The sequence below is a fragment of the Suricata suricatta genome, chromosome 17, assembly GCF_006229205.1.
Source record: "Suricata suricatta isolate VVHF042 chromosome 17, meerkat_22Aug2017_6uvM2_HiC, whole genome shotgun sequence".
Classification (NCBI taxonomy): domain Eukaryota; kingdom Metazoa; phylum Chordata; class Mammalia; order Carnivora; family Herpestidae; genus Suricata; species Suricata suricatta.
The window spans coordinates 39,311,513-39,330,267 of record NC_043716.1 but is presented as its reverse complement, the minus strand read 5'-3'; the positions used below and the strand labels follow the sequence as shown (position 1 = coordinate 39,330,267).

General features: G+C 44.9%; 1 protein-coding gene across 3 annotated transcripts; it reads left to right on the top strand.

Moving 5' to 3' along the window:
* The first annotated feature begins 7,606 nt into the window (after positions 1 to 7,606).
* BECN1 (beclin 1) lies at positions 7,607 to 18,427 on the top strand. Of its 3 annotated transcripts, XM_029926901.1 has the most exons (13): positions 7,607 to 7,739; positions 8,006 to 8,134; positions 10,626 to 10,693; positions 11,572 to 11,630; positions 12,098 to 12,166; positions 12,322 to 12,412; positions 12,523 to 12,659; positions 12,821 to 13,015; positions 13,911 to 14,057; positions 15,615 to 15,764; positions 16,273 to 16,333; positions 16,767 to 16,909; positions 17,636 to 18,427. In XM_029926901.1, exons 2-13 carry the CDS (start codon positions 8,008 to 8,010, stop codon positions 17,802 to 17,804), a joined length of 1,416 nt encoding a protein of 471 aa, XP_029782761.1. In that variant the 5' UTR covers positions 7,607 to 7,739; positions 8,006 to 8,007; the 3' UTR covers positions 17,805 to 18,427. The 3 variants fall into 3 exon arrangements, 2 of the variants coding, with proteins under 2 accessions (XP_029782761.1, XP_029782760.1); XR_003904351.1 differs by lacking the exons at positions 12,098 to 12,166; positions 16,767 to 16,909 and adding an exon at positions 16,910 to 17,004 and having other exon boundaries at positions 17,636 to 17,724; XM_029926900.1 differs by lacking the exon at positions 12,098 to 12,166.
* The last annotated feature ends 328 nt before the right edge of the window (positions 18,428 to 18,755 follow it).

Genomic DNA, 18,755 nt, shown 5'->3' with positions numbered 1-18,755 from the left:
GGTAGGTCGTCTGATTTACCTTTTGGGGTCATTCTTGCTGCTCAGATTATTCCCGGGCAGGCCTCTGTGGGAAGCACAAGGGAGATGACGGGAGTACACGGTTAAATGAAGTACCCCCAACTGGGGCCTTTGGACTCAGACCTAGCTGCAAATCCCACCTCAGCTCCTTACTAACTGATATTTTGAGGAAAATGACTGAAACGCTGAGTCTCAATTCCCCCATTCGTAAAATGGAATTTTGATAACAAACAACATGTAACTGTTTGGGAGTGTTTGTGAATATTGGAAATTATGAATATGTGAAAGAACTAGCATAGTGCCTGGACACAAGCAGGCAGCAAGTATATAGCAGCCATTGGTCAGATACGCTACCTGCTAATGTTTAGCGTGAAGAGCTTACTCCTTAAACTACATTATTATCATCGCTGCTTCCAAGCTCAGAGTCCTTTTCCATTTCTTCAAGTCTACATACAACATAGCCCATACTGCCGACCTTGCTTATTAACACTTAACTAGTTTTTTTTACCTCTGCTTTTTGTTAACACTTGTACCTAGTCACTTTTGAACTGTGATCTGGACCTTAACTTCAGGAATGCTTTCCTAAATTAACTTCACCTATTTTAAGTATGCCATTACCCTGCATTTCTTTCAGAATTAATAACTTTAAGTTGAAAACTGAATATGTTTGTGCTTGTTGAAATATGGCTTTGTTCTCAAATGTGTTTTGTCTTGAGATGGGTTGTAAGAAGATGGATACAGGGTACACGTTCCTTCTTTATTTCCCTTCCTCCCCTATCCAAATATTTTATGTAATACTCCACTCATTTTTTATTTATTCATTCAGTGAACAGTTGCTGAGGGCACCCCTATATTTAACACACTGTTCTTTCCTGGTGCTTGTGAGTCAAATGTGATCATCCATGACTGGTCTCACTTTAAATTCATGTTCACAGATCTTAAGTGGGTGCACAACACCGCCTGAGAGCCTACTCCATGCTCCGGACAAGTTTACTCTCCCACGCTCCAAAGTCATTTCCCTGATCGTTCATCACCCCTCCCTCCCTCACCTCCACTGAGTACATACCACATGATTCCATTTAGATGATGTTCAAAACAACTAATCTATGGTGTCAGAACTGAGGGAGAGGAGTTGAGTGCTGGTTACGTGGGTGTGTTCATTTGTGAAAAGTCATTGAGTTGCACATTTAGGATTTTGTCCTTTTCTATGTGTGTTTTATACTTTAGTAAACAGGTTTTATTAAAGTACATCAGATCAAGAAGACAAGGAGGACCGTGGGCTAGTCTTGTCTGACGAACACAACTAGTAACTATCATTTCACTCCTATGTGGAATTTAAGAAGCAAATGAGCAAAGGGAAGAAAAAAGAATGAGGGAGGCAAATCAAGAAACAGATTCTCAACTATAGAGAACAAGTTACCAGAGGGAGGTGGATGGCGGGGGGGGGGGGGGGGGGGGGGGGGGGGGGGGGGGGGGGGGGGGGGGGGGGGGGGGGGGGGGGGGGGGGATGGGTGAAATTGATCATGGGGATTAAGGAATTCTCTTGTGATGAGCACCAGGTGTTGTATGGAAGTGGTGGGTCACTGTGTTGTACACACTGTATGTTAACTGAAATTTAAATAAAAATAAAAACGTATAAAACATAAATATAAAGTAAGCCAGACCCTGTCTTTTCCCTGCTTATTACCCTAGATGGTTTGCCAGCTGACAGAGGGCCTGAATCCCCCACTTGAAATAATTTCAACCTTGCCCCTACTTATTCTCTATCAGATCATTCTCTTATTTTCCTTATTATACCTATTATATTGGTTTGCTGCTATAACAAAGTACATAAGCTGGGTGGCTTAGAACTGGAGAAAAGAATTGCCTTACAGTTCTGGAGGCTAGCAGCCTATAATGAAAGTGTCAGCAGGATCAGGCTCCCTCTAAGGTACTAGGCAAGAACCTATTCCAGGCCTTGCTCTTGGCTCCTGATAGCCAAGAATCATGTTCTTCCTGTGTCTGTTCATGTGTCTTCCCTCTATTCACGTCCCTCTTTTTTTTTAAATTTCTTCATGTTTACTTTTGAGAGAGAGAGCATGAGCAGGGGAGAGGCAAAGAGAGGGAGACAGAATCTGAAGCAGGCTCCAGGCTCTGAGCTGTCAGCACAGGGCTTGAACCCACGAACTGTGAGATCATGACCTGAGCCGAAGATGGGCGCTTAACCGACTGAGCCACCCAGGAACCCCCACATCCATCTTTGTATCCAAATTGTCCCTTTTCAAAGGATACCAGTCAAATTAGATTAGGGCCTATTCTAATGACCTCATTGACTTGGTCATCAGCAAAGACCCTATTTCCACATCAGGCCACATGCACAGGTACTGGGGGATTAGGACTTAAACATATTTTGTGGGGACACAATTCAACTCTTAATACCATTATCTGATCATCTTATTTGTTTATAAGTTTATTGTCAAATTCTCTCCTACAGAATATAAACTACTAGAACAGTTCCTTAGAGTATCCTTCCAGAGGTAGAATCACTAGCACATAGTAGGTCCTCAATCAATATTTGTTGAATTGAATACTTAGGGTACTTTTTTTTGAGAGAGAGAGGAGCACATGAGCAGTAGAGGAAGAGCCCAATGCAGAGCCCAAAATGAAGCTTGATCTCACAGTTGTGAGACCTGATCCAAAATCAAGACTCTGACATTCAACCAACTGAGCCACCCAGACACTCCTATGACTTAAGAGTATTTTGTCTGTTACTGACAATCGCTCAACCATTTTGCATGCCAGCTCTCACATGCTCTCCAAGCAGCTGGGCACAGGGCGAGTTTTCTAAGCACCAGGCATTGCTCTTTGTGCCTCATATTATTAGTTCATTTAAATCATCACACCACCCTATGTGACATATACTATTACTCTAGTTTTATAAATAAGGAATCAAGGCACAGAGCAGTTGACTAACTTGTTCAAGGTCAGAGCTGGGGAATGACAAAGACAGGTTTTGAATACAGGGAGTCTAGACTTCCAAATCCTCAGTTGTAATTTCTATATGCTCTTCTCTTCAGAAGCTAGTTACACCTCCACGCCTTTCTGAGACGGTGTTAGCTAGTAGCCGCCAAGCAGGAAGACATGTAGGACCAGGAGCCACACGAGGCCAAGGTGAGGGTTCTCTGGGGGTGACTCCACTTACCTCCTCCAGATTGTGTGTGGGTTGGGGGGGTCATGCTGAAATTTAGACCCAAGAGGAAAAAAGGTGGTAATCTCTAATTAGTTAGCAATACCAGGAGAAGAGCAATCTAGTTCCACAAGCTGCATCTAATAGCAAATAGAGAAAAGTCACATACATTTAAAATACTAGGAAAGTTATTTCTAGAAGTGGGAACAACTTTCTTTTTTTAATTAAATTTAACAGTTATTTATTTATTTATTTATTTATTTATTTATAAATAACAACCTTGTAAGCAATAGAAGTTTCTTTTTTTAATTAAATTTAATTTTAACAGTTATTTATTTATTTATTTATTTATTTATAAATAACAACCTTGTAAGCAATAGAAGTCACCAAGAAAAAAAGATTTGATTTCACAAAAATTTAAAACTTTTGCACATCTGGAAAACACCTTAATTAAATAGGCCATTCACATAAAATGGTGAAAAATATTGAGAAAAATATTAAGAGCCTAGGAGATAAATGAGCAAAGGACGCAAACAGAAAATTCACAAAAGAGGAACTACAGCAAGCCAGTATATACAAGTAACAAGTGATGCCAGTTAAAATAGCAGGCAAGTGCCATTTTTTGGCCTGTGTTCCTCAGACATATGATACCTAATACTGCCCAAAACATCATGAAACAGGCTCTCTTTATACATTACCGGAGGTAGAATGTAATTACGTGCAACCTCTTTTGAAAGAAATTGCTAACGTTAATCAGTAGACATGAAATGGCCATGCTCTTTTAATTCAGTAATCCCAACCGTGAGACCCTATCACAAGGAATCAGTCAGCTCTTCTTACAGCATTATTGTCATCACCAAAACTGGAAACGGTGGAATTTCCAGCAAAAAAGAAATACATTAAGTTCACTCATTTGATGTAATGCAGCTGTAAGGACGCAGGTCTGAATCAAAATGACTCCATAACAGGCTCCAAGTGTCCCCTCTGACCTTGGAGGCCTAGGTGTCAGCTTCTCAGAATCATTTGACAGTAGAAGGGCACACATGGCCCAAGGAAGGAGGGACAACCCTTGTAACACCCAGTCAGGAAAGGCCAGCTAACACCTTCACATTTCTAAGGGCAGGCCTAGAGATAGAAGCTATAGATAATCACCTATTGCTCCTATTGCTTGAGGCTAGCCACGCCCTACGTGAGGGTCCTGGGCCCACTCTGTGATTGGTCAATACTCTAAATGTTGTGATTGGCTCCCACCAAATGTATCAATGTATGGTTAAAATTACTGCCAATATTGATAGGTGATAGTGATTGGGTCACTATACCTGTGTCACAATTTCCTGTAACTCTCCCTTCCCAAACCCATAAAGGCCCCACCCTGCCTTTGTTTGGGGCTCTCCACATGGATCCACTGCGTTGGTGAAGTCTGTGAGCCCGAGTTTATAAGCCCGTAATAATAAAGCCCTTTGCTTTTGCATGTGTGACTCGGTCTCCCTGGCGGTTTCTGGTTTTTGGGGACGATGTTAAAAATCTGGGCATAACACAGCCATGAGAATGATAATTATGAAAATTATGTAGCAAAATGAAAAATAATATATAATGTTAAAAGTTAAAGTTAAAAAAATTTTTTTTAATTTATTTTTGAGAGAGAGGCAGTACGAGTGAAGTAGGGGGAGAGAGAAAGAGGAAGATACAGAACCCAAAGCAGGCTCCAGGCTCTGAGCTGTCAGTACAAAGCCCAAAGTGGGGATCAAAAGCATGAACTGCCAGATCATTACCTGAGCCAAAGTTGGACACTTAACTGGCTGAGCCACCCAGGCTCCCCTAAAGCTTTTTTTTTCTTAGAGAGAGAGAGCAGGGGAGGGACAGAGAGGGAGAGAGAGAAAATGTCAACACACAGCCCAACGCAGGGCTTGAACCCATAAACCCTGAGATCATGACCTGAGCTGAAATCAAGAGTCAGACACCTAACCAACTGAGCCACCCAGGTGCCCCTGTAATGTTAAATCTTAAAAACAGGCTACAAAAATTGCAGGTAGGTTATAAATACAAATATAACTATGTTAATATCCATAGGAATAACACACGTTAATGGAAAATATAAAAATAACAATGTATGGGCAATTTTATGACATTATTTCCCTAACTTCCTGTATTTGTTATATTATCTTTCTATAAAGGTTTAATTTTGTTGTAAATGAATTATAAGCTTATTGTGGGGGGAAACAGCAATACAAAGTTGCATTAAGTAGAGAAAAAGTCTCTTGTTCAGTGAAAGTCACTTGTTTTTTTTTAATAATGTTTATTTTTTATTTTTTTCTTATGTTTTTTATTTTTTATTTATTTATTTTTTTTTTGAGAGACAGAGACAGCGTGAGCAGGGGAGGGTCAGAGAGAGAGGGAAATGCAGAATCTGAAGCAGGCTCCAGGCTCTGAGCTAGCTGTCAGCACAGAGCCCGATGCGGGGCTCGAACCCATGAACCATGAGATCATGACCTGAGCCGAAGCTGGACACTCAACTGACTGAGCCACCCACCCACCCCGAAAGTCACTTGTTGTGGATCACTTCATGTAACATATAACATGTCATATCATATACCATATGTTATTTTTTGTACAAATAAAACCATACCACGTATACTGCTTATAATTTTTATTTCAATTGACAATCATCTCTTGCCTCAAGTCATGGAAAACTTCATAGCTAGTCTCCCTGCTTCCACCCGTACCCTTCTTCAGATTATTCTCAAAGGGGCTAAATAAACCAAATAAAAAGCAAGTTTACTTTATTCTCTCTTAATGATTGCACGGTATTCTGCTGAATGAATAATACCATAATTTATTTAAACAATCCCCTATTACTGAAGGACATTTAGCAGTGAACATTCTTATATATTTTTGTGCACTTGAATATCTATTAGGAAAATTCCTAGAAAGATTTTATGAGTCAGAGAATATGAACCTTTAAAATTTTTTGATAGACATTTCCAGTTTGACCTCTGGAAAGATTATACTAATTTACACTCCCAGCCAATGGTATTCTAGAATTGCATGAATGTTAGTCAACAGTGGATGTGTTCAGCCTTTAACAATCTCATAAATAAGAAATGCTGCCTCACTAAAGTTTAATTTCCATCGATTTAGTTACAAATTAAATAAAACATATATTTCTTTATCAATTATTTGTTTTTCTGTGAGCTGCTTTTTCATATTTTTTTGCCCATTTCGTTACTGGCCTGTTGGTATTTTTATGGATTGAATAGAGTTCTGTATATTGAGGAAATTCACCTTCTATCTTATAAGCTGCAACCATCTTCTACATTTTTCTTTTGTAAATTTTTTTTACAGTGTCATTGATGGTTCAGAAAGTTTTAATTTCTAAGAAGTAAAATTCAATATTTTCCTTTCTTTGGGTTTTGATTTTCATGTCCTGCTTAGACTGACCTTATCCACTCCAAGATTTAAGAAAATATTCATCAATGCTTTTATCTAGTACCTTTAATTATTGTATTTTTTTAAAAAATATTTTTAATGTTTATTTATTTTTGAGAGAGCAAGCAGGGGAGGGGTAGAGAGAGGGACAGAGGATCCAAAGCAGGCTCTGTGCTGACAGCAGAGAGCCGGATGGGGGCGCTTGAACTCATGAACCGTGTGATCACGACCTGAGCCAAAGTCAAAGGCTTAACGACTGAGCCACCCAGCCGCCCCAACCATTGTATTTTTGATGCTTAAATATGTGACCAAATTTGGAGCTTCTTTGGTGTAAACAAGGAGATAGAGATTCGGCTCACTACTACATACTATCTACTATCTTCAGCCTCTTTGGCTCCATTCATCACGTATTAAGTACTTCATTTTCCCACTGATTTGAAATACTAGCTTTACCACATACTAAATGCCCTGTATATTTGGTCTATTTTTGAACTATATTATGTTCCATTGATCGGTCTATTCCTGCACCAAAACAAAACTGTTTTCGTTTTATAACTTTAATATTTGAATATTTAATATCAGAAGGGCTCGATTTTTCCTAATTAACAACTGAGATTTTAAAATATAAAATAAAACAAAATTTACCTTCTCACCTTTCCCTCCAAGTGTGTCTACCACTCTTTCAGGGGTGTTTGAAAGCAAGCCAGGCTCTCCTAGGGAGTAACTTTTAAAGCTGATACAGCAATAAGAATTAAAGTGGTTCCGCTCATAAGTGACCAACCTAAAGAAAAGTCACAGAATCACAAGTAGGCGGAGTCGTCTTATTCCCAACTAGCCCTTCATCTCCGCTCGCTCCGGTTGCCCACCCGCCGACGCCTGCCGCGCTTCCCAGCTCGGCCTCTAGGGGGCGCGGCGGGCCCCGCAGATGGATGGACCAGTTCCGACCTCCGGAGCGTCTGCCGGGCGGTCGTGGCGTCACGTCCGGTCCGGGCGGAAGTCCTCCCCTGGCCGACCGGGAAGTAACTGAAGACTGGGCGATGGCAGTTCTGGAGAGCTCCCTTCGGGGCAGACCCGACGCCACGGTGCCCCCGCGGTAAACCGGACCAGAGCGTGGGCACCGGGTTCGAAGGTGACGAGCGTCCGGGGCTGAGCCGGGGCCTTAGAAGGGAGCCTGGGAACCCTGACGGCCCCTGTTCCAGCCCCTCCCTGACTCTGGGCTGGAAAATTGCCTTTGCCAGGGCTGCCCCGGAAACGGGTCTGCCTGGTACCGGACCGTTCCTACAGGGAATGGCGCGGGCGAGGATTTACCCCCTTCACCACACAAGCAAGGCAGGTAGTAGCCCCGGACCAGGGGCCCTGATTCTCCCTAACATCGCCTCCTCTTCACCATCGCAGGGATGGAGGGGTCTAAAACGTCCAGCAGCACCATGCAGGTGAGCTTCGTGTGCCAGCGCTGCAGCCAGCCCCTGAAACTGGACACGAGCTTCAAGATCCTGGACCGTGTCACTATCCAGGAGCTCACAGGTCAGCGAGTCCCTTGAAAAGAGGGTGTTCAAAATCGTGGAAAGTGGGCAGATGTAGGTCTTAAAGTAGCTATCCTTGTAGTCGGCCACAGACTCACTGTGTGAACCTAGGAAAGTCATTTCGTCTCTCAGGCTCCCTGTTTTCCCTATGCGAATATGAAGAACTTCTGACACTGTATCCTTCTGAGCGCTTCCTATTCTAAGGAAAGGCCCTTAGTGTTCTGCTCCTGATGTTTCCGAGTTAAGGAATGTGTATATATAATAGTAAGCACCATATGCTGAGGGCTTTCTTTATACCAAGTGCAGGGCATGCATTACTTCACTGATACCTGCAACAGCCCCTATGGGAGAGGACAGTCATCATGTTACATTTGAGGAATTGAGGGCCAGAGAGCTTAAGTGATTTATCAGTGGCCAACAGCTGGTGAATGGAGAAACAGAGTCTTAAAGTCCCATAGCGAGATGAAGTTAGAAAAGAAAGAAAAAGGCTGAATAGGTAGGTTTTTTTATTTAAAATTTTTTAAAAATATTTTTATTTATTTTTGAGAGAGAAAGAGACAGCGTGAGCAGGGGAGGGTCAGAGAGAGAGGGAAGCACAGAATCTGAAGACAGGCTCCAGGCTCTGAGCTAGCTGTCAGCATAGAGCCTGGCGCCGGGCTTGAACCCAGGGACCGTGAGATCATGACCTGAGCCGAAGCCGGACGCTCAACCGACTGAGTCACCCAGGCGCCCCTGAAGAGGTGGTTTAAATAAGCTTGTGGGTCCATAAAGTCAGCCTGTTTGGATTTAAATCATACCTCAATTGCTAGATGAATGAGTTTTTGCAAGTTACTTTACTTTCTAAGCCCTGGTTTCTTGGTTTATCTGTAAAATGTAAAATGATCTCAGGGTAGTTGTAAGACAAATACGATGAGAAGAACGTAAGTACTTAGGAATATGCCAGGGGCGCCTGGGTGGCTCAGTCGGTTAAGCCTCCGACTTCGGCTCAGGTCAGATCTCATGTTGGTGGATTCGAGCCCCGCGTCAGGCTCTGTGCTGACAGCTCAGAGCCTGGAGCCTGCTTCCAGTTCTGTGTCTCCGTCTCTCTCTGCCCCTCCCCCTCTCATGCTCTGTCTCTCTCTGTATCAAAAAATAAATAAAACATTTAAAAAAAAAAAAAAAAAGGAATATGCCAGGCAAATAGTGCTCAGTAAGTGTTAGCTATTATTGTTACTACCAGTTTCTCTTTTTTTGAGTGGAATTAACTCTAATACATTTTTAACGTTTCATTATGGAATATTTCTATCATATGGTCAAGAGAATAGAATGATGAACTCCCTTATATCCGTCACCCAGCTTCAACAATTAGCCACATTCTGCCATTCTTGTGTTCTCTGTATCTTCGCCCATCTCCAATCCCCACTCAGTTATTTTGCTTTTTATTCTTTGTTTTTTAAAGCAAATTGGCATCACTTTAAATGTACAAGTCTTAGCTGTGCTTTAAAAAAATTTTGTTTAATCTTTGTTTTTGAGAGAGAGAGAGCATGAATGGGGAAAGTGCAGAGCGAGGGGTATTGAGAGGATCTGAAGCCAGCTCTTCACAGACGGCAGAGAGCCTGATGGAGGGCTTGAACTCACAAACCATGAGATCATGACCTGAGCAACCAACTGAGCCACCCAGGCGCCCCTAAACATTTTTTTAAGCTTTAATCTTGACACCCCACATGGGGCTCAAACAACCCCAAGATTAAGTCATATACCTTCCTGACTGAGCCAGCCGGTCATCCTTCACTGTGCATTTTTGACAAAATGGATACACTCATGTAACTCAGATCATTGTGATGTAGAAAGTTCCTCCCATGTTCCCAGAAAGTTCTCTCACATTCCTTCCTAGTTATTCTGGAGGAAAGGGGAGTTAACTTTTGTTATGGAAAACCTCAGTGTGTGTAATGAGCCCTCACATACCATCACCTCGCCCCAACAGTCATCAGTGCCTATTTAATCATGTTTCATATACAGCCCCATCTATTCCCCTCCCACCCCAGGTTATTTTGGAGCAAACCCCAAACATAAAAATACTGTAAATGTTTTGGTAAGCGTTTTTGAAAGATAAGGCGTCTTTTTAAAAACACAAGCATTAAGGATGCCTGGATGGCTCAATCAGTTAAGCACCCAACTTCAGCTCAGGTCATGATCTCACGGTTCGGTTTGTGGATTGGAGCCCCCCATCAGGCTCCGTGCTGACAGCTCAGAGCTTGGAACCTGCTTCCGATTCTGTGTCTCCCTATTTCTCCCCCTTCCCCCTACTTGTACTCTGTCTCTCTCTCTCTCTCTCTCTCTCTCTCTCTCTCAAAAATAAATAATAAACATTAAAAATTTTTAAATAAATACAGTTTAAAAATTAAAAAAGAAAAAAGGTGGAAGTGGTGATGAGAATTTGTTTTTATTTCCTATATTTTCACACACGGTCTGGCTTTGTTAAGACTCTAATTCGATATTTTCCTTGTCCTTAGCTCCGTTACTTGCCACAGCCCAGGTGAAACCAGGAGAGGCCCAAGAGGAAGAGGCTAACTCAGGAGAAGTATGGCACCCTGGAATGCACACTGGGTTTCTGCAGGGTACCTGGTGCTTCTAGAGCCCCTAGACTTTTGGAATCTCTGGTTAACAAGAGACGTTCTACATGATCAGGCCACTGTGGGTCACTGGGGAGGCACGGAAGTGCGCCTGAGGTCACAGGATTACTGAATGAGGCATCGGTTAAAAACTGTGGGGAGGGTTTTTTCTTTGAAGCAGAATTACAAGCCATGATAGGTAGGAGATGAGGTGACCTGTGTGTCCAGGTCATTCCAGGACATGCCCGGTTTACATCTATTGTCCTAGCTAATTATTAATATCCACTGCTCTCCATTCTCAAAAGTGTCTTAGTTTAGACTAGAGTATGATCACTCTAGCCAGAAAGGATTGTCAGTATCAGAGAACCTGTCATTTTTAAGCTGTGGTAACATCAGTGATGTTTTTCTTTGCTGAAGGTAGATGTCCTAAGAGTTTGATGACATATAAATTATGTCAAAGTATCAAAAACATACAAATCATCTACACTGTTGTATGCCATGACAAACTTCATTGCAGTCTGATCTGCGTTTTTCCTTTAGGGCATTCTCTCCCTTACCCCTGACTGGTCAGTGTTGAAAAACAATGCAGATTTAATCCTACAATAAGTACTATCTCACATAGATAGGAGATGTTTCCTACAGAAAAAAATCACATGGGACTTGGGACTAGGTGTCCTTAGGCACATATCCAAGGATTGGCTAGATCATACCCATTTCTTACATTTCTGTGGTTTATCAGTTCCTGTGATCATCCACCAAGGGTAAAGCCAAATGGTTCTGAGGCTGTTTGGGGAATAGACTCCCCGCTAGCTGCCAGAATTCTAATGCCCTCTTATTTCCTTCCCAGGAGCCATTTATTGAAACTCGCCAGGATGGTGTCTCTCGAAGATTCATCCCCCCAGCCAGGTGCTTACTACTCCTCAGCCCCCTGTTCCTTACCAAAGGCCAGTAGGATTTTAATGGAACCCAGAATTGAGACCTGGAGCCAGGTGGTGGAAGTAAATCCTCATCTAGCCTTTTGGCTCTTCCAGAAAAGACATATTCTCTTATACCTGGCTCCTCACCTTCAAGTATTGTTTTTTTCCTGTAGCCGTTCACACAGTGGGAAGGGACAATAGCTCTCATGGTGAAGAATTGAGGAGAGTTGAGGGAGTGAATGACTAGTAGAAGAGATGGGCTCTTGAAAAGTTTTAAAATATCAGCTGTCGTTAGGTGTTCAGGTGCTTAGTCATTGATGCATGTGAAGGCTGCCAGCGAGGGGTATGATATTTAAAAAATGGTCTTTCCTGCCTTTCCTTCCTTTTCTACTATAGACACACACACACACACACACACACACACGTCAGTTTTTGATGCCCCCTCTCCCTCCTTAGTCCATCCAGGCCATCCTTCGTGCTGAGTGCCCCTGTGGAAGACCAGCATGGCCTTCCCTTGGGAGAGAGGTACCCTTGGGAGGTCAGTCGGGCTAGGAGTGGGAATGCGCCCTGAGGCCCCTCAGCCGGTGCTTGAGGGTCTCTGCAACTGCCACTGCAGTCGGTGGAGTGGAGGAGGCCTCTCTGCCCCCTCATGTGGCCCGTGGGCGGGGGGCTGTCTGCAGGATGATGTCCACAGAAAGTGCCAACAGCTTCACTCTGATCGGGGAGGCATCTGATGGCGGCACCATGGAGAACCTCAGCCGAAGACTGAAGGCAAGTCGGCATTATAGCCGCGTCAGGCGGGGGAGCCCGGCTGGTAGAGGGGGTGGCCAGGCAGCCGGCATGGGGCAGGTCCTCCCCTGACCCACACCCTGCACTTCCAGGTCACTGGGGACCTTTTTGACATCATGTCAGGCCAGACAGATGTGGATCACCCGCTGTGTGAGGAATGCACAGATACTCTTTTAGACCAGCTGGACACTCAGCTCAACGTCACTGAAAATGAGTGTCAGAACTACAAGTGAGTGCCTCTAGAGCCAGTGCCCGGAAACGGAGATCTAGACCATGAGGCTGTCACCGCTCGGGGAGCGCTTGCCCCTCCCCCAGGCGCTAAGCTCCGCTCAGGGCAACAGAATAACGGGGCTCCCCGTGCTGAGTACACGCTGCCTGTGTCCTCGGCAGACGCTGTTTAGAGATCTTAGAGCAGATGAACGAGGATGACAGCGAACAGCTACAGATGGAGCTGAAGGAGCTGGCGTTAGAGGAGGAGAGGCTGATCCAGGAGCTGGAAGATGTGGAGAAGAACCGCCAGATAGTGGCCGAAAATCTCGAGAAGGTCCAGGCCGAGGCCGAGAGACTGGATCAGGAGGAAGCTCAGTGAGTGGTCACCCTGTTCCTCTGTCTTCCTTCCCACAAGGCTCCAGGGGACCAGGGGCTTCGGACTGAATGTCCTAAGCTGTGGTCACCTCTCATTTGGCAGCATGTCTGCTCCAGATCCGACATTCCGTTTCCAGGCCCTGTTTCCCAAGGTCTGTTGGGAGGATTATGTGTGTGAAGGGTCCACATGATTAAGTGAAAAAAGCATGTCGGTTAATAGCAGAGAAAGAAGGGTTCTAAGTTGCATTTCTGCCCTGTGGGGCGCTGAGCCCATTTGGGTAAGTCAGCCACCAAACCTGGCAACCTCCTCTGGAAAGATGAGCGCGTTGGCCTATATTTGTTCATTCCCAGCCCCAAAATGTCACTGGTGATCTTGACCTGAGAGAGCCCTCTGTTTAGTGGAGGAGACACAATCTCCACACTAACTAAAGTTGGGGAAGTGATGGACAGAGAAAGAAAGTTAGCTTTTTCAAACTAGTGTAACGTGTCCACTACTGGAAATGGTGTGCACCACCTACATAAAAGGACCGTAAGTGCACAGAAGTGAAGTTTTGGAAGTTCGACTGTGGTCAGTTCCTGGAAGAAGCCACTTTTAAGCCCCTCATCCCACCTCTGGAAAAAATCAGACATATGAGAGGCATTTGGTCCTGGTTTAGGACAGTCCTGTTTGCCTCTGCCTATTGCACGTGAGCAGCTGGAATTTGAGGCATTTCTTTCCCTCGCAGGCAAAACAACTAGGATCAGTATGTTCCTTTGAGCGGGACCTGTGCCAAATGGCAGGGGTGCTGTAACTGGGTCTAACCGGCACCATTAGAGCGCCTCCTTATGGGGGGTGGCGAGAGAGCAATTCACGCCCCAAACCAACAGCCTTCAGTGGCCACCTTGCTGCTCACAGGTATCAGAGGGAATACAGTGAATTTAAGCGACAGCAGCTGGAGCTGGATGATGAGCTGAAGAGTGTGGAAAACCAGATGCGTTACGCCCAGATGCAGCTGGACAAGCTGAAGAAAACCAACGTCTTCAATGCAACCTTCCACATCTGGTAATGGCGGGTTGGAGGGTGAGGGGCGCTCGGAAAGCACTGCACGCCTGCACCTTGGCTGCTGACCGCTGAGGCAGGGTGCCCACCTCCCCCAAAATAGGGCTGCACGCCGTCTCCCCATCCAGGTTGCATTTCTTCCTTCTGATGGGATAGACCCCTCAGGGGGTTAGAATCCTAGAGCTCCCCCAAGGAAAGGGAAAGATCTGAGCCCTCCAGCCCCATGAAAACGTTGTCATCTGCCTGGTGCTGATTTCTTAACGCCTAGGGTCATTGATGTATTTATCCCACGTTTCATCCATCTAACTAGTGTCTGTTAAGCATGTCATACATACATGGTAGGCACTGTGCTAAGCACCAGAAGGCCAACAGCAAACCACATGCATTCTCCCTCTGGTTGCTTACAACCTCGGGGAAGAGGCGATACGTGACAGACTGTTGTCATGCGGTACGCTAGCTGTGACCCTCCGGTGCTCTGGGGCCACGTGAAGATGCTTTGCCCAATTTGGGAAAGCCGCTTGGAAAGTTTTTCCCAGGGGAGGCTGATGCTTAAGCCGAGGCATGAGGTGGAAGTTCGAAGAGGAGGGGCGTTGTTCCTGGCCGAGGGACATCACGTGCAAAGACAGAGGGACGCTGGAGCGGGGGCGTCCGAGGCACTGAAAGGAGCTTATTGTGACTAGAGATTGAGTGTGAAGGGGAGAGTGACAGGATATGAAACTGGAGAGTGACCAGTTCCCCCAAGGACCTTGTAGGCCTCATTAAGGGATTGGACTTCATCCAAAAGGTAGTAAAAACCCCTGAAGCATTTTAGGCAGGGAAGTGACACAATCACATTTGTATTTGTGAACAATAGCTTCACCTGCAGTGTGGGAGATGGGGGGGGCAGTGCCTTTTGTAAGGGGGGGTTTGTCAGTAGGACTCTAAGCAGGAAAAGATAGAGCAGTGGTGTTGAGTTTGGGAAAAAGTAGACAATTAGTCCAGTCAAATGAGCTTGGTGGGTTTTGAGGGGAGGGAGCAGGGAGAGAGTATTCAAGGATGATGCCCCTGTTTCTACTTTGGCATCTGAGCACAAGGGGGAAAGGTGACAGCTCACATTTGGACATGCACTTATTTACTTATCTACCTATCTATGTATCTATTTATTTGAATGTTTTGAGTTCACTTATTTTGAAAGAGTGCGAGTATGGGAGGGGCAGAGAGAATCCCATGCAGGCTCTGAACTGACAGCTCAGGGCTCGAACTCACAAACTGTGAGATCATGACCTGAGCTGAAATCAAGAGTCGGATGCTTAACCCACTGAGCCAACTCATGCACCGCAGATGTGTGTTTAAAGTGCCAGGTAGAGGGGCACCTGGCTGGTTTTGTCAGTAGAGCATGTGACTCCTGATCTCACAGTTGTGAGTTCAAGCCCCACATTGGGTGCCAAACAGAGCTTCAATCCACGAATGTGGAGATGAGGGAGATCTATGCCGGCGTTTAGGTGCGAGCAGCAAGTCTCAAAAGTTGCCAAGTGTTAAAGTTCTCCCCGTGTCTTCTCCTGCCCTCCTGCCTTCCTCCAGGCACAGCGGACAGTTCGGCACAATCAATAACTTCCGCCTGGGCCGCCTGCCCGGTGTTCCTGTGGAGTGGAATGAGATCAACGCTGCGTGGGGCCAGACGGTGCTGCTGCTCCATGCCCTGGCCAGTAAGATGGGTCTGAAGTTTCAGAGGTAAAAAGCACCCCTCTTTCTTGTGGGGTGGCATGTCTTTGATGGGATCTGTATCCCCAGCCTGGTGCCCTCCTCTGCTGCGGCAAGAGCCCTTGTTCACAACACACCGAGTTTCCTGCCTGTGGACACTCCCCCCGGCTCCTGGTCGACCCCTTACCACAGGGCGCTTTGCACTCATCGAGCAGTCCTTGAGCTGCGTGACCGCAGCCGTGGTCCCCAATGCATCGTTTCCAGAACCTTGGGGGTTCCTCAAGCTCTTTTTAGCTTTTTCTCTTTCAGCCTAAACCAAAACCTACATTTATCCGCGAAAGGCCCCCAGACAATTATATAATAAATGTAGTTCAGTAAAATAAAATCTTTTAAACATGGAGCCTATGGGGAGATAAGAGAGGTAGGAATAATAAAAGTAGTTTTTGGGCGGGATGAAGCATGAAAATCACTAGGTTATAACATTTCAGTAATCACTTGAGGAGGCCTGTATCCATCTGTGTACACATCTCCATTTTAGGTATCGACTCGTTCCCTACGGAAACCATTCCTATCTGGAGTCTCTGACAGACAAATCTAAGGTACTCTGGGAAGCCTCATCTTCAGTGGGATGCAGAATCCTCGTACCTCCTGACGAAGTGGTTTGCTTTTGAGACTAGCATTTTTTAGTTTCTTCCTTAGGTGGAGGTGTCTCATGATCCCATGTCTTGTTCAATGCCTTGTCTAGTTCAGGATTAGCTCTTTGAGGCTTAAAGGCAAAAAGGTCTTTTACAGTCTGCTGAGAAGGGCTACGGGCAGATCAGAGGGGGATGTGTATGCTAGGGGGGGAAAGGAGTCACTGTGAGGTGTTTAATACACCTGATGAAACAGTTCCCGGCCACTGCATTTGCCCAGGCTTCCTGTTTCCGGTGGGATACAGACAAAACAGGACTTGAGACGTGCAGAGGCTTGGGAACAGTCTCTGGAGCCTGTCTTGGTGCCACACCCTCAGCCGATTCTTCTCTCCTTGGGCAGGAGCTGCCATTATACTGTTCTGGGGGGTTGCGGTTTTTCTGGGACAACAAGTTTGACCACGCCATGGTGGCTTTCCTGGACTGTGTGCAGCAGTTCAAAGAAGAGGTTGAGAAAGGCGAGACACGTTTTTGTCTTCCTTACAGGTCAGTATTCCCTCGTGCTCCACGAGCCTAGAGTAGGACCAAATCAAGCATAACTGAAGGGACAGTAAGAATGGAGGCAAAACATAGTCTAAATGGTAAGAAAGCAAAATCTTGACACTGATGGGCAAAGAGTGATTCAACACTGCAAGCAGGACAGAATGTGACCACCTGGTCCCTACAGAAAAAGAATCTTATCTTCGGTGCTATGCGGGGTTTTCTTAGCACAGAGCTCAAGCCGGCTCTCTAATTTCAGGAAGCCTTCCCCTTCAGCCCTTGGAAATACACAGGAATGCTTCCTTTGGTCAGATGTTGTAGGGGCCCAGTGATAGACGCAGACCTTTGTTCAAGAGAATAAAGCTGAGCTCCTTCTGCCACCCCAAAACAAAGTGTTTCTTTTCTTCTGCCTCCCTTCTCTCCCCATGAGTTCAGGGATGCCTCGGAAAACAGTCAGGAGTCCTATAGCCCTCACTTGCCCTCTGCTCAGGCTTTGCATTTGTTTGGGTGTGTGTCCTGTCCCTGTACTCTGCCATGACAATGAGGCTCTTGTGACAGCCTTCTTGATGTTTGGCTTTTAAGCAAATACAAAATACACTACCAATCCTCGCCAGGAGTTCTTTAATAGATAAAATGGCGTGAATGGTCCCATGATCAAGTCCCTGCCCATTTGCCTGAACTGACTTAACTCGGAGCTCAGTTACTAATGAGCTCTGCTGTGTCCATCTGCAGGATGGATGTGGAGAAAGGCAAGATTGAAGACACAGGAGGCAGTGGCGGCTCCTATTCCATCAAAACCCAGTTTAACTCCGAGGAACAGTGGACAAAAGCTCTCAAGTTCATGCTAACGAATCTTAAGTGGGGTCTTGCTTGGGTATCTTCACAGTTTTATAACAAATGACTTTTTTTCTTAGGGAGATGTTTGCCTTAAAGGCTTTAAATTTTGTTTTGTTTGCAAAAAAAAAAGTGTTTTAAATTAAATTCGGGTACTGTTAACAGCACATGTTTACACTACCAAAACAGAAAAACCCCACGGAAGTCACTTTATTTCAGGATATCATGTGACAGACAGTTTCCAGAGCCACAACATGCCGTGTACAGCTACCAGCCTTTGTCATAGGTTTGACTCTTAACCCCAAACCTTCCTTTCCCTCTCTCCCCTCAAAACAACTAATTTAAATATGTTTTTGTTTTTTTGTTAACTGAGTTGAATTGAGATCAGTGTGTTTTCACTGGGTTTTATCTCTCAACTTCCTGCACTTACAACATGAAATAGAAACTTCTGTCTCCGCTGGGACGATGAGATGTGTGAGACGTACAGTCGGCGAACGGGAGAAAATGACACGTACGCTTTGGCCACCAGGTGATGTGATCAGAAGCTTGAAATTTAACACCTGTCCTCACTTGGTTCTCGTGTAAATGCCTGCCCTGCTGTTAGAGATCTGAAGCGGTGTTTGATACTGTTGGAGACATTGTGGAGAGATTTAATTATTTGTAATAAAAGATTTACTGCAGTCTAATAACTGCCCAGAGGTGCACTGTTTTTTTTGTGGGTTTTTTTTTTGGTTTTTTTTACTAAAATAGAGCACTTTGTACTCGGGGAGTATTGAGCTCAAGTGCAGGTATGTGAAAGCTCTGCCGAAACCTGTTTAGAGATGGATTGGTGTTAGTTTTAAAAAAGACTAATGGAAATAGCTGTGGAGGAAGCCCTATTTGTGTACAACCCAGTGACAGAACAGAGACGTTAAACTAACCTTAAGGGGAAATAAAGGGTGCCTCCTTGATGCTCAGTCAAGGTCACCCAAACCGTCTCGGTTTTCAAACCCCTGGTTAATACTAATTTCCACATCCC

Coding starts and splice junctions, on each gene's coding strand:
- BECN1 (XM_029926901.1), top strand. CDS start 8,008: ATGGAGGGGTCTAAAACGTCCAGCAGCACCATGCAGGTGAGCTTCGTG. Junction 11,631..12,097: donor AGATTCATCCCCCCAGCCAG/GTGCTTACTACT, acceptor CTCCCTCCTTAG/TCCATCCAGGCCATCCTTCG. Junction 13,016..13,910: donor CTGGATCAGGAGGAAGCTCA/GTGAGTGGTCAC, acceptor TGCTGCTCACAG/GTATCAGAGGGAATACAGTG.